The following is a 14,545-nucleotide window of genomic DNA, read 5'->3' on the forward strand; positions in this document are numbered from 1 at the left end:
AAAAGATGTGTCTAGGTTTGTATTGTGTCTTTATGCAGAACAGGAAATTTTCTCTTTCATTCCACTATCCAAGTCTGACTCCAGAAGAAGCTGCACTGCTGAGTTCATTTCCTTGAAATAGAAAGACTGTGGGTTACAATGCAAATGAAGAGGATGAAAGAAAGGTCATCAGTCAGACTGAGTTTGAATGCGTTTGAATCTCCTCAGCAGCTCTGGTCAGCACGTCATGAAATTGAACGATGAGACAAAACTCTGGAGTTTTTTATCTGAATACAGCTGCAAATATTGAAGAAATCTGGAAGTCTCTGTGATGAAACAGATTAACGCACAAACCAAACTGACCTTTGCTGTTCGCCTCCACTGACCTAGTTACTACTTAAAGGACCTGAACTGGGCTGAATGGACCGGTTCTGAGCTGCACCGGTCTCACCTGGGTTTCTAAAGAGAACTGCTGAACTACAGATTCAGGACTGGATGAATCTGGTCTAACCCTAACCCTGAACCTGTCTAGTCTGGCTGTAGCTCTAAGACCGGGATCAAGGGCCTTTTACTTTTCAAAATATGCAACATTAAAACAAGCAGGAAATTAGCATCAAAATGAACAGAATAATACCAGTAACAATAACAATGTGTGCGTAATTATTGCAGGGAACAAAATATAAAGCAACTAAGACATTCATTGGTTATGTGATATTTTCTTCCTGCAATAGATTCAAATGGGAAAGGAAACAAGAAAACCAACAACTGTTTAGCTCTGAGATCACCTTTGTCTCGATGACGCGCACTCTGGAAAAAATATGTTTATTTCCAGCACGTTAATTAAATTATTTTAAAAACCAATCATTTGCATCAAACTCAACTTCTCTGAAGAGGACATTTGCTCCGGTAACAAGAAATCTTGACAGAATAGCTCGACCTGCACATCAGCAAGACTCAAAGATCCTGTGAATATTATTTATTCTTTTATTTATTATAGTTTATTCCTGAGTCTCTACTGCTGAACAGATGTCTCACGTTCTCTGTACACTGAGTTCAAAAGTTTAAATTAATTTGCAACCTTATTAGCCATATTGTCATGATGTAACAGAAGGTAATCCACAAAAAGTATTAGAAAAATATTGATAACACAGTGAATTCAGTTTTGTATCCATGAATTTGTCTCTGTGTCTCCATTTTCTAGGTCAGCAATTCAAAGCTCCCTGCAGATCTAGAAAGAACAAAATTTTACATGAATCATTTTAAGGTGACCTATTATTCTCATTTCCAGCTCTATATGTTTATTAATAGACTCCACTAGAGTAGCTCTGCATTAATCACCCTTAAATAAATAGATAATCCATGCAGCACTCAAGTGGAAATGTCAGCTCCTGTTTATTTAAGACAGGAAACATTGTTGGTTAAATATGAGATCATGACCTTCTTACTGTGTGACATGCTGGAGCTTAAAGGAACCTGTGATGAGCTCCACATCTATTCTACAGGAACATCAGAAACATGTTAAATGTGGGATCTGTCTATCTGTATCTAGAATGGATCTATCTTGAATGAACTGAGCATGTGCAGAGCTGAGCATTATGTGGATATTGATGAAAGCTGCTGAAAGCTCATTAGTAAGAAAACATTCAGAAACACTCTTCTCATTTAGAACGCCGCTCAGTCTGTGCATACAACCCATCATTCATAAGATGTTTGTTACACTGAACCACTCCTTACAGCTTCATTCGATGCATTCTGTTGGTTGAAGTCAATCCTAACCCTTTGGTTTGTGAAGCATTGAAGCCCTAAAAGAGGACATGAGAGTTTCAGACATGTCGATTCCCACCATGTGTGTTAAAAAACACACTTCTTTTCTCAGAGTGCGCCGTCGGTCATGTGACCTAATCCTCTGGTGAAACGTTTCCTGTAAGAGTGCGACACACAGACCAGAGACTAGATGATCATGCTGTAACATATTTTGTATCATAAACTTTCACCTGCATCTTCCAATGGCATCCTCAAACAAAAAAAGAGAAAAAAAATAGATGAAATTCTGACTCTGTGCATGAACCTCATACAGTGGAAGTAGCACTACTGATCATCAGAACTTATCAACCATATCAGAGAGAAAAAAAAGAAAAAAAACACGACACAATGAGGAAAATCTATCATCACCTTTTGCATGACGACTCTTATTTTAGTCTCCTACCAGTTGTTAGTTTGTTTTTATCATCCCTCCCTCCCAAACCTTCCAGATGAGTGTTTGCACCACAGAGAAGATTAGAGATGATTATATTAAAGAATCATTCAGGCATGTTCCTCGCCAGAATGCAAAGAGCGTGTGTGTGTTCGTGTGAATGTGTGTGCTTGTATGATGAGCAGTCACAAATATGCATGGATACCGTTATAGGTATTTTATCTGTTTTCTCCCGTGGTTTAGAGCGATATGACGATGAGAGGAGACTGAACACACCGAGTGTTGGACTTAATCAAATGTCTTTTAATGTTTTCACTTTGTTGTCTGTAAATCTGACTCCCAGCTCTGCTATAAATACATGTCACACACCAGAGGACTCCGTATATATGGACAGAGTATTTATATGGACAAAAAGTACTTAGTAATAAAGACTGTCATTGCTTGAGGATGGAAGCAGTTGAAAGAATTAAATGTCCACATTGTTCAGGGACACTAAGGACTGAACAGAGGTGATTTAATTAGTTATTAACAGTTGCACTAATTTCACAGAGATGTGACTTTATTGATGTTCATTCATCAAATCCCTCAGTTAACGAATTTATGAATTTACAGACATGAAAAAGTCTTAACTGAACATGCTTTACAAACCTCTTCATTATATGTTGTTCATTCTTGACTTTAGCCACGAGCAGAGTGACGCAGGTTAAATGTTAAGTGAATGTTAAATGATTGGTTTGTGAATAACGGCTGGGAGTCACGGTCTACTACACATGCTTCAGCAACAGCTGATAAGTTAAAATTCACATGGTTCTGGATGATGATCTTATGAACTGAAGAACTGATTCATTCATTCAAATGTGTCTCATGTTTTTGTAAAGATCTAAAGAAGAGTTTTCATCCTGATTCCTGGAGACACTCCTGTGTACATAGAACCAGACAGACAAACTGTACGAAATGTTTTTTATGGTTATAAGTTAAAACGAGGTGTTCAGCTGCTTTTATTCAAAGAACATCTGAGTGAAGATTCAGGAGAGCAGCCAGTCATATATTTAAAACGTGATGCGTCTCCAGGAAGTTCTGATGAAATGATTAGTTAATGTTCAGTCTCAGAGTGGAGAGGAGAGAGATGAATGTATGAAGGAGAAAACAGCTTTAAAGCACAGAGGTGTATATTCCATTCCACTAATAAAGTCAAAAGAAACCAGAACATGTAGTGTTATGTTTTCTGTTTGCTTCTCACTTAGCGACTTCAATAATATAATCTGATCATTAACTATGATTAATATTTAATAAATATTTATGTATTATTATTATTTTAACTACTGACTGACAGCAAAAAGGTGAGTACAAACTGATGGCACAGTGCCCTCTAGTGTCCTACATGTACATTACACACAGAAATGAATCCATGGAAGTAAATGTCGATGGGAATGCTAAATGCTACCTGGACCATGTTCATAATGACTCAAAACTGAGGTATCCTATTGAACCTGTGTCCAGGTCAACAGTAGATGTTTTAGTGGCTCCGAGAGCAGAGGTTGTTAATGAGATACAGTATGTGTGCACTTTAACCAAGTGTCTTCTCTAGCAGCTGTTTTGACTAATTTCTTCTTGAGAAAATATCTGATAAGAAGAACACACATGCATATGTACATGTAAATAAGGGACACTGTAGACAGTAGAAATGAGCAGACGTCACGACCCCTGAGGATCGTACTTATGAATGGCATGAGGGACTCAGGGCCTGAACTGCAGCACAAACTGACCCAGAAAGAAACGTATATGAACATCCCATTTGTCAGAATGTTGATGCCGACCACTAAGCTGTATTTGTGTCCTACACCTGGTGAAAGGATTTTCAGCATCAGGCTCTATGGGGAGCTTCTGGAGACAGTGTGATGCTCTGTTGGTAAACTTTAATCATGTGAATATTACCTTGACACGTAGCACCAGCATAAACACTGCTGCAAACCACATGACGTTACTTCAAAATATACAAACTCATTGCCTAAATATAATATAACCCAGGGTGGGATATAGTTCACCCTATGTAATATATCTGATAAAAAATACTTCTCATCAAAATAAACTGTAGTGCAACAATACTGTAAAGTTAATTACTTTTAATTTCAACTATGAGATGTCTCATAAAGCAGAAAAGGGTATCAAATCAGAATCTTTAATGAATTGCTCTTTAATAAAATATATCTCAGTCATCCAGACATAGTAGTCCAAAGGGGTTTTTAAAAAAGGCAAATGGATTTTGAGAAGACTGAGGAGATTCTTCAGTCATAAGAGACTGATGGCTGGTGGGATATTGAGGTTTAAATAGTGTAGAATAGTGTAGTGTAGAGTTTAAAACTCTGTGGATAAAAACCACGTTGGAAGCTCTCCTACACTGCAAATCAGACAGCAGAAACAGAAAGAAAATCATGTGGCGACAATGACTTAGGTGAAAATCACCCAACGTTAGTGTTCTAGGGTTAAGTGTATCAGCATATGCTCACCAGAGGCTTCAGTCTAGTCAGTCTGAGTGATGTTCTGACATCACATAAAGGATTCACTGTAAATGTTTCTGAGAAAACATCTGAGTGGTAGGTAGGACAGTTTAAATGGTTATAATGTTGTGGCTGATCTGTGTAAGCTCATGTTCCTTTACATACAGTATGTGACTCCTGTATTAAGATCAAGAAAAATATGAGGTCAGATGAAATATAAATGTAGAATAATTAAGAATGAAAGACGTGGAAATCTCTCTGACTTGTTACATGATTGTAGGAGGTTCCTGTTCTTACAACTATTTTAAATATTTGACTCTTCACACATGTGAACATTGTAGCAGGGACTGCTGGGAAATCTGCAGCTCAGGAATCTTCTGCGCTCCAGCTGCTGCCTCCGCCCCCTCTGCTCTGCTGACTCCGCCCCCTCTGCTCTGCTCTGCTCCACTTCTGCGAACGGAGGTAAAACACCGACTTCTGCTCTCTGACGTTAACTCGAACCAACAGATTCTCAGCCGCAGCTTCTTCCACTGTTTCGTCCTGATCTGCAGACACAGGCACCTCTCTCACTTGTCTCCCCCATCTGTTTCACCTGTTCCTCTCACCTGTCTCGCGTATCTCCGCTCACCTGTCGCCGCCATGACAGCGGGACAGTTTCACCGGTAAAACGCGGACAACAAACGGCGGAGATTAAACAGAAGAACGGTAAGAACGGTATCGACTGAGCGAGAGTCCGGAGGAATGGATTTAATGGACTCAGGAGCGAAATTCATCCCGGTACAGGTGAGTCCAGTGCCTGGAATTAACCGGTCCGTGACGTCACATGAAACGGGTTTCACTTGATTGTAAAAACAGAAAAGTTCCGGTTTCTGTGGAGAACAAACAGGACTGAATGTGTTTTACAGAAAACCCTAAAATAAGATCGGTGATCCATGAATGTTCTGATTGTTAGTTGTTATTTAACAGTTTTAATTAGTTTTTACTTTTATTTGTTCAGATCATTCTCCTCTGATCATACAGGTCATACAAGAAAAAAAACAGAAGAAAGACACCTCCCGAATACTCTTAGTCTAAAATAAAATAAAAGTGGTTATGACACATGAGAATGATAGTGGGGTAGTAGGGTAGGAGAGGGTAGAGGTTATTACCCTATGACCCTTCAGGACAAGTTAAAGTAAAAGTCTTTCAGTCTCATTATCTGTTTCCAGGGGTCAATATTCCTGGCTTTAATTATTATCATCTATTATTGATGACTGTATCATGTGAACAGACATTAAAGTAGAAGGACTGGATAGAGCAGGTGTTTGTGTTGAAGTTTTTGGGAGCTGCAGCTTTAAGCCCAACCCTTTTCTGAGTGTTAAAGTCACAGTAACAGGGTGTGGACTCATTTTCATACACTGATGAAAGATGGTGTGACAACACATTAGGTCCTGCAGCCAAACTTCTATTAGCTGAAAAGACAAACAGACATTCCTGTTCAGCAACACCCTGCTTCACTTCACAAGCAGCACTGGGCCCAGATTACTCTCGATATGAAACATGACACCTGCCAGGAGAATGACAATGGTCTTAAACGTTTGGAGTACATTTTCCTGATTGCTTCTATATTCATCCAAACAAGTTCAGTGGTGAAATCTAAGTGAGGACTGATTAAAATAATTCCTGAGTGTTTGATATAAATCAGCTCACCAGCAGCTTAGCTGAGAAAGGAATGTTTTTCCTTACATACAGCAGACTGCAGTTGTCTTAATCAATGCCGAAGACGCAGATGCGATCAACAATTTAACAAAGCAGATTAAGAAGAGAAAGGTCATGCAAAGTAGGACCTAAAAATGATTTGATCTTAGTAAAATATTTGCTGTTGAAGGCCTCGTCTCTTTCTCTGTCTGCAGGGCACTGACTTGGACCCGACCCTTGAGTGCCTGCAGGCCTCCGACTCCAAAAGGTTGGAGAAGAAACCCGGATGCAGGAAGCTGTTGATCGGCGTCGTCCTGGTGGTTTCAGCTGCTGTTCTGGCTTTACTGACTGGATTGCTGGTCTGGCACTTCCGTTGTGAGTTCACACATGTAAACATGTGCTCAGGTTTTCAGTCAGCTGATCAGGGTGAATTTACCTTTTACCCTTCTGTGTCTTCAGTACGCAATGATGTCAGAGTGAGGAGGGTTTACATTGGCTCCATGGGGATCAGTAACAAGCCTTTCCTGCCCGAGTATGAAGATCCCAGCAGTTCTCAGTTCAATAGAATGGCCTCTCTCGTTGGTCGACAGGTGAGACTGGATGGCCCCAAAGCATCATGGGTGTCCACTGAACCACACACCTTCATGTCAGTGTTACAGATCACACCTGTAACATTGACGTGAAGGTGACGGAAGTAAACAAATGATGATGAATGAGACCTCTTCTTTCAGCTGAAACTGATTTACGCCAAAGACTCTGTGCTGGATAGATACTTCCAAAGCTCTACAGTCGATGCCTTCAGGTACCTTGTGTGTTTAGATGAAATACAAGTTAATTTCTGAATGCTGTACAGAGCCAAGCTAAGCACCAATCAGAGCCTATTCCTGATGTGTCTAATCCTCTTGTGTTTCCGTGTTGCTGCAGTGAGGGAGACGTTGGCAGCGATAGCATCGTGGTATATTACCAGTCAGAGTTTGACGTCCCCATCCACCAGCAGGCCTTGCTGGACGAAGCCATTGAGGCTCTGGAGCTGCAGGCAGGAAGACCGATGGGACGACATGGACGACTGCTGATACAGCCGGTCAACCCTCTGGATGTCAACAGTGTGCTCTCAAGAGGTTTGACAGCTTTTAAATGAAATCTCCTTTTCACTCTCTTCAAAACATAAACTCACTGGCCATTTTATTAGGTACACCTTGCTAGTAAAAGGTTGGCATCACAGCATCACACAGTTGATGATCTGATCACATCTATGGTGATAATCTCCCGTTCCACCACATCACAAAGCTGCTCTGTTAGAGTGAGATCTGGTGGCTGTGGAGGCCATTGGAGTACAGTGAACTCATTGTCATGTTCCGGATGATATGAGCTTTGTGACATGGTGCATTATCCTGCTGGAAGTAGCCGTCAGAAGATGGTCCACTGTGGTCATAAAGGGATGGACATGGTCAGCAACAGTACTCAAGTAGACTTAGACTTAGACTGAGACAGACTTTAATTATCCACAAGGGAAATTACTTTGTCACAGTAGCTTTGTTGCACATAAAAGTAAACACAAGAAAATTAACTAAAATGAGATTAAAGTAAAACAAAAACAGAAATAAGTATTACCTAGCAAAATAAAATAGACAGTGAAATCAAAAAAATTGGAGAATTATCATTATGAACAAATATACAAAAGTAGTTGTCAAAAGTGTCCAGAGCAATGTGGTTGTCGCAACAGCATGGATCGCGTCTCATGGTGTTTCCTTGTCCTTGTCTATTGAGGGACGGATATAAACTCAAACGGACTGTGTCCACCCGTGGAGTCAGAATCGGGGGACAGACGTACTGTGGTCTATGAACCAGGTCTCCAAAGCACTTCTCATGACACACTCCCTCTGGGTCCCATCAAGTCCACACAGTCTATCCATCCTGCTGCCAAAGACCACGTTCCCCGTGAGGACAGACGGCACCGCCGACCTGAACCTCCTTCTCTGCTCCTCCAACTCCAGCCTGCCATCCCCAGCACTTCTCCTTAAGTTCAGCGGGACTCTCAGGCCTCGCTCCGGGTACCTCAGGGGACCCTCTGGACCTCCTCCCTGTGTGGAGCCTGTGGACCTCCTCCTTGTGTGGAGCCTGTGGACCTCCTCCTTCTGTGGAGCCTGTGGACCTCCTCCCTGTGTGGACCCTCTGGACCTCCTCCCTGTGTGGACCCTCTGGACCTCCTCCCTGTGTGGAGCCTACGGACCTCCTCCCTGGGTGGAGCCTCTGGTGACCTGTCCCACAATAGTCGTGTCATCAGCAGATTTGATGACAGTGTTAGTATCTTGGGTGGTGACGCAGTCATTGGTGTAAAGCAGGGGTGTCCAAATACAGCCCGGGGACCAACTGCGGCCCACCGTCCATTTTTCATTGGCTGAAAAGTCTAAAAATAAAATGGATTATCACCCACACATGATGTGATGATGTGAGGCGCATCACAAAGCGAAATATCAAACCTTCATATCCAACACTAGCACCGAACAGCAACAGTATTTTTTCCATGCTAAGAGAACTCAAGAAAGTGCCACAATAGCCAGCTATGAAGCAGCAGAAGTCATCACCTTACATGGGAAACCTTGATGGTGACTTCCTGATCAGTGCCTCAACAAATTGAAGACAATTGTAATTTACCTGCATTTGGTGTTTTACTAACAGTATTGCATTTGAAGGGAGGACGTATATGTTACCTAGTGAGTGGCCCAGTCCTTTATATAGATTTCTGTATGCGGCCTTCAGGAGAAAAAAAGTTTAGACATCCCTGGTGTACAGTGTGAAGAGGGCCGAACTGTTGAGGACGATGATGGAGGATGTGGAGGTTCCCCATCCTGACATGCTGAAGTCTGTCTGTCAGGAAGTCCTTGATCCAGCAACAGAGGGGGGTTCCAAGATGTTTGTGCAGTTTGTTGACCAGTCGACTGGGGCTGTTGGAGTTGAATGAGTTAAAGTCAAGAAATGGCATCCTGACGTATGTTTGGGTGCTTTCAATGTGGCTGAGAGCCGTGTGGAGGGCAAACTGATATTAGTCAAGGTCCAGTGGAATCTTTCCATACATTTTACTAAGACCGTGTCAGGGCTATAGACTGGTAACCATTCAGCCCTGTAATGATATTCAATCAGAAACATTTTCATGGGTCTGTTGTACATATTGACTGAGGAGATATTCTTATAAAAACACTGGTGGCAGAGGTTTGAGTTGGGTTTTAAATGTCTGTTAGTGGCACGGTGTAAAACTTTTCTTTTTGTGTTCACAGCAATTGATCCACGATTGACCAGGACCTCATCAGGTCAGAGTTTGAGTCAAATATATTTAATAATCTAGGAGGTATTGACTAATTGTGTGTCTGTATAATGTGTCTACTCCATTCTTCATAACATTTGTTCCTCATGATTATTTGTTACCCTCTTATTTCCAGAAAGGAAGACCTTCAACATCCATGTCCGTAACTCTGGACTCGTTCAGTCTCCAGGATTTCCAGACTCCTCATACTCTCCCAATGTGTACCTGCAGTGGAGGCTTCGGGCCGACCAGGGCCACAGAGTTCGACTCAGCTTCCACACTCTGATCCTGGAGGACGACTGTCAGCAAGACTTCATCAAAATCTATGACTCGCTTGCTCCCATTGAGCACCGAGCTCTGACAGAGTGAGACCAATAAGCACCATACCACAGTCTTCTTATTTTTCCATTGATTAGTTGGCTTTTATTTTTGTGTTTACATCACAGTGAATTGAATATATTTGGACATGTGAAGACAGAATGTCGAACCTGTTATAATAGAAATGTTAACTGATTTACAGACTAAACAATGAATTAGTCCATCTCACAATCAGTCGTTGGACGATTCATAGTTTACAGAAAGTGGTGTCTTTGCCGACATCTGCTGGTTTAACTTGTCCTCTGGTGCAGTGATGGACGGACGTTCTCCAGGACTCTGATGTCCCTGCAGGGTGTGTTCAGCAGTAAAACAGGTTCTTCAACCTGCTGAGAAGTTCCTCTTTAGTAGTCAAAGAGTTTCACTCAGTTCTGAATGTCTGAAAACACCTCTGAAATATTTGAAGAAAAATGAGCAGAGGAAGTTACGTCGTGGTGTTTCTGTTGCTTCTCAGAAACAAAACACCATAAATTAAGAAGACACTTAAAGCCTGATTTTACCAAAGGTCTGCACATGCAAAAACATACGTAAACTTTATTACAAACTGATGACAAAGCTGATCTACTAAGGGCGCACAATGAGGATTGCGCCAGTCAAACGGGTGACATAACACTCACAGTCCATTTAGTGTGTTTGGCTTAATGAATCCACAGTCACGGCCGTTTCTGACAGGACGTGCAAAATATTGGGCAGAGAAAATGCAAATGGTTTATTTAGTGCAGGCAGAGTGATTTTCCCAAAGCTGAAACGGACTGTTTTTTTGCGTCTATATTTCCTGTGTTTGAAAGCCAAGTCTTAACTGATGCAGCAGTGGCATAAATGGTTGCGGTTATTAAAGTAAAGAGGAGGCACAGGCTCAATGAAAGACAATGGAGAAGGAACCAATCTATTCTGCTCACATCAACATTTTCGGAACAACAGAAGCAACAATATTTGAGACATATCTCCTATCCAGCAATGCTGTTTTGAAGCCACCTGTGTTATTTGCTGAGGTTTTATTATCATTATTTAATTTTGCTCTCCCATGTTCTCTCTGCCGGAAACAGTTTTGCACCTGTTGTCAATTAATTTTAGTTTGTACACATGTAGTCTTAGTAGATCATGCAATTTAGCAGCCCCTTATTTGGGATCTCAGTAAATCGGGCATTAAGTCTGTATTTGTGTCCTTGTTCTCAGGCAGTGTGGATACCCTCACCACTCCCTGTCCTTCCTGTCCTCTGGAAACGTGATGTTATTGACACTGGTCACTAGCGAAGAGAAGAACTTTCCCGGCTTCAGAGCCAACTATTCTCAGATCCCTCTGACCGAACCAAGTAAGACTGGAGTGTGTTTGGTCATTCATGCTGTAGCTCACATGTTTAATGGGACCTTTCTGTATAGTAAAATATAATAATGATCATCTGGAACAGAATCATTGAGAAGACATTCAGACTGTTCTGGCCTTTAGTTTCCTCAGTCACTCTGTCATTTAAGATGAGTGCGATCTGATTTGTCAGTGGAAGATCTAACATGTCGGCCATGTGTCTTGTTCAGAGTGTGGAGGTTCACTGACTGCAGACAAAGGCTTTCTCTCTTCACCTTTCTTTCCATCCAACTACCCTCCACGGACCTCATGTGTCTGGAGCATCCAGGTAAATCCACCTGATCTAATGAGGAGAATCATGCGATTGTTTAAATGTAAGGGGTTAATTCTTGGCCGAGGATGAACCCCTGATAGTGACTTTAAAAAAGATTCATCATGTGAGAGCAGGATTATAGAAACCTGACCATAACTTAACTTTTCCTCCTCGTCTGTTATCTGGCTGTTTTTATTGGATGATGGATAAATTCTCAATCAGCAGTCTATTTTGACCACACTAGCTACATTTACATGATCAGTACCTCTTCAACATGATTCATGTTGAAGAGGATAAACGGTTTACATGAAGACTAACACATTTATGGGTTTCCAACAAAACATCAATCACTGTAGAACTTTATTTCAAAAGATGTTCTAATGATGTGCAGATCAAATCTACTGAAAAAAAACAATAATTCATTTCAATTTTTATTGACAACACTGAATTACCTGATGTATGCTTTCTCAGAGAGAATGGGTTTATCACCAGCACCAGAAAAGTCTGTCATAGCTGCTACAAAGCCCCTTCTGTATATTGTGAACAAATCTATAATACACTGTATTCCGATGTTTGTCTTTAATTAAGCAATATTACCCGAGAGGGTGTGCTTTAATGTCATTTGAGCACAATGGTGATGCTTGCTAACCCTAACCCTAACCGCATCACCGTTGTGCTCAAATTACGTTTAAGCACACCCTCTCAGGTAATATTGTGATTATACAACCACTGCCAACAAAATAAAGAGTATAATTAAATATATATTCATGTTGATGGACATTTTGCTCTCAAAATGTAATTTTTTTTCCCCGAGTGTGCTTCGCGTTTTCATGGAAATAAATGGGGTCTGACTAATAACTGGAACACAATCCGTCACGTCAATAGACTCCTATGTGTAATGGAACCAAGTTCACCACTACAGCAAATAATCCGAACCTTAGTAACGACCTAACAACAGAAATGATTTTCTATATATTTCATCAAAAAGTCGAAATCAGCAGATGAAATCAAAGAGAAGATAAAAACTAAATAACTGAGACTTGGACTTTACTGACAGAAATGTTGTTTTTATTATTATAAATATTAGTTAGATTTATTATTTTGTGTCTCTTTACAATCAATTTCAATCAATTTACTTTCATTTCATGTAGGATTTCATAATTACTTTTCCATTTCAGGTGGCAACAGACAAGTTTGTGAAGATTCAGTTCAACACATTCTTAGTGGGAAATGAAAGTAAACAGTGTTCCAGTGATTACGTAGAAGTCAACGGTCAAAGGTCTGGATTTCTTTTTGGTATCTCACTTCATAAAATCATAACTCCTGATGGATCTGCTGAGGTTCATTATCCTACATTGTTCAGCTGAATCTTTAGCTGCTATCTCTTTCTGCTACAGACTGTGTGGCCATGGTTTAAAAAGCACTGTGATCACCAGCCAAAGCAACCAGATGACCGTCAAGTTCAACTCAGACTCATCCTACGTTGACCAGGGTTTCACCGCTGAGTACGAAGCCTTCATCCCAACCAATCGTAAGGCAGATATTTGTTCTGTGTTAAGGGCTGCAGTCATTTGTAAAGCTAATCGCCAATTTTGAGATTCTAGTCCCTTCCTTAATTTTGTCCTGATTGTCGGATGATATTAATCAGCTTGTCCGGGAAAGTTCCAGTGCAGCAACAACCTTTGCATCAACAAGAGTCTGGAGTGTGACGGCTGGAGCGACTGTGGAGATAACAGCGACGAGGCCAACTGCAGTGAGTTAAACATGTTGAGATGTTTTATCTTGTCGAGAGAATCACCAATGATCTGAAAGCTGGTTTGTTTTAAACAGCCTGTGAAGCGACTCAGATGAAATGTAAAAATGGTCGGTGTAAACCTAAGCTCTGGCAGTGTGACAGTGTTGATGACTGTGGAGACAATACAGATGAAGAAACCTGTGGTGAGTCAACTTTCAAGAACTTGGTCAAATCCTGTAAATGTAAACAAGTTGAAAAAGGAGGGCGTAAAACTGCAGGATATCAGCTGCCTAGGTGAAAATGTGAGACTTGTTCAATAGAGCTTTGATTGAAAAGAAGTTGGCGTGTTTGAATGTAAAAAGTGTGAAACTCAGAGCTGCTGGTGTTTCTGTTTGCAGTAAAATGTAAAGGGGAGTTTTCTTGCAAAAATGGCCGCTGTGTCTCAGAGAAGATGATGTGTGACGGGAAAAACGACTGTGGCGATGGATCTGATGAGTCCAAATGTGAAAGATGTAAGCAGACATGCTGAAATTATTTGAAAAGTCTGTAAAATAATCATTTATATTGAGATGTTTTTATTTTTCTGCCTTACAAGACACATGTCTGCTAATCAAGAGATGAAGATAATCTATTGAGTTGTGACGGTGTAAGCAGAGGGTCATGGTTAGGGCATCTGCTCATTGAGATTTTTGCAATGGGAGAAATTAAACTCATTTTATTAATATTGAAGCAACTGCCACTGATTGAGATGTTAAACTCTCAGTGTGTAATTTATTTTAGTTCATCCCACAAGAGCAGTGAGTTATAAAACTTATGTAAATGTATAAAGAATCAAGTAAATGTTTTCATGTAAGCTACATAAATCTGCAGCTGTTGCTAAGCCATATGAATTCGACATTTCCCATAATGCAATTTGTTAGTCTGTTTCAGCCTTCGGCTAACATATTAATATCTTAATATTGCATTAAGAATCACTCTTAGGTTTTCAAGTGCAATGTCTTTTAGTTCATTCACAGACAAAATATTGAACAAAGTGTAAAACAGACATTAAAAACTTTAAATTGATTGGTTCCATAAAAATACATCAGAAATGTTGAGTAGTGGGTCATTTTAGTTTCAGTGATCCACTAATGAAAGCCGGGCTTTTTATTAAAAGACACTTTTGTGTCG

General features: G+C 40.6%; 2 protein-coding genes across 2 annotated transcripts in view; both read left to right on the forward strand.

The window, feature by feature from the left end:
- Positions 1-3,380, forward strand: part of LOC125009001 (potassium voltage-gated channel subfamily D member 1-like) — a 40,493-nt gene extending 37,113 nt beyond the window's left edge. Inside the window, exon 9 of the mRNA XM_047586461.1 lies at positions 1-3,380. This exon is cut by the window's left edge and continues 795 nt beyond it. The gene's annotated coding sequence lies outside the window, so the exon portion shown is untranslated.
- Positions 3,381-5,106: 1,726 nt separating this feature from the next.
- Positions 5,107-13,919, forward strand: LOC125009082 (suppressor of tumorigenicity 14 protein homolog). The gene is made up of 14 exons (XM_047586681.1): positions 5,107-5,454; positions 6,564-6,723; positions 6,808-6,938; positions 7,080-7,150; positions 7,273-7,466; positions 9,624-9,656; positions 9,786-10,014; positions 11,201-11,337; positions 11,558-11,655; positions 12,819-12,919; positions 13,038-13,171; positions 13,289-13,393; positions 13,471-13,578; positions 13,774-13,919. The coding sequence occupies exons 1-14, from the start codon at positions 5,413-5,415 to the stop codon at positions 13,902-13,904; spliced, it is 1,674 nt and encodes a 557-aa protein (XP_047442637.1). The 5' UTR covers positions 5,107-5,412; the 3' UTR covers positions 13,905-13,919.
- The last annotated feature ends 626 nt before the right edge of the window (positions 13,920-14,545 follow it).

The sequence above is a fragment of the Mugil cephalus genome, chromosome 1 (genome assembly GCF_022458985.1).
Source record: "Mugil cephalus isolate CIBA_MC_2020 chromosome 1, CIBA_Mcephalus_1.1, whole genome shotgun sequence".
Classification (NCBI taxonomy): domain Eukaryota; kingdom Metazoa; phylum Chordata; class Actinopteri; order Mugiliformes; family Mugilidae; genus Mugil; species Mugil cephalus.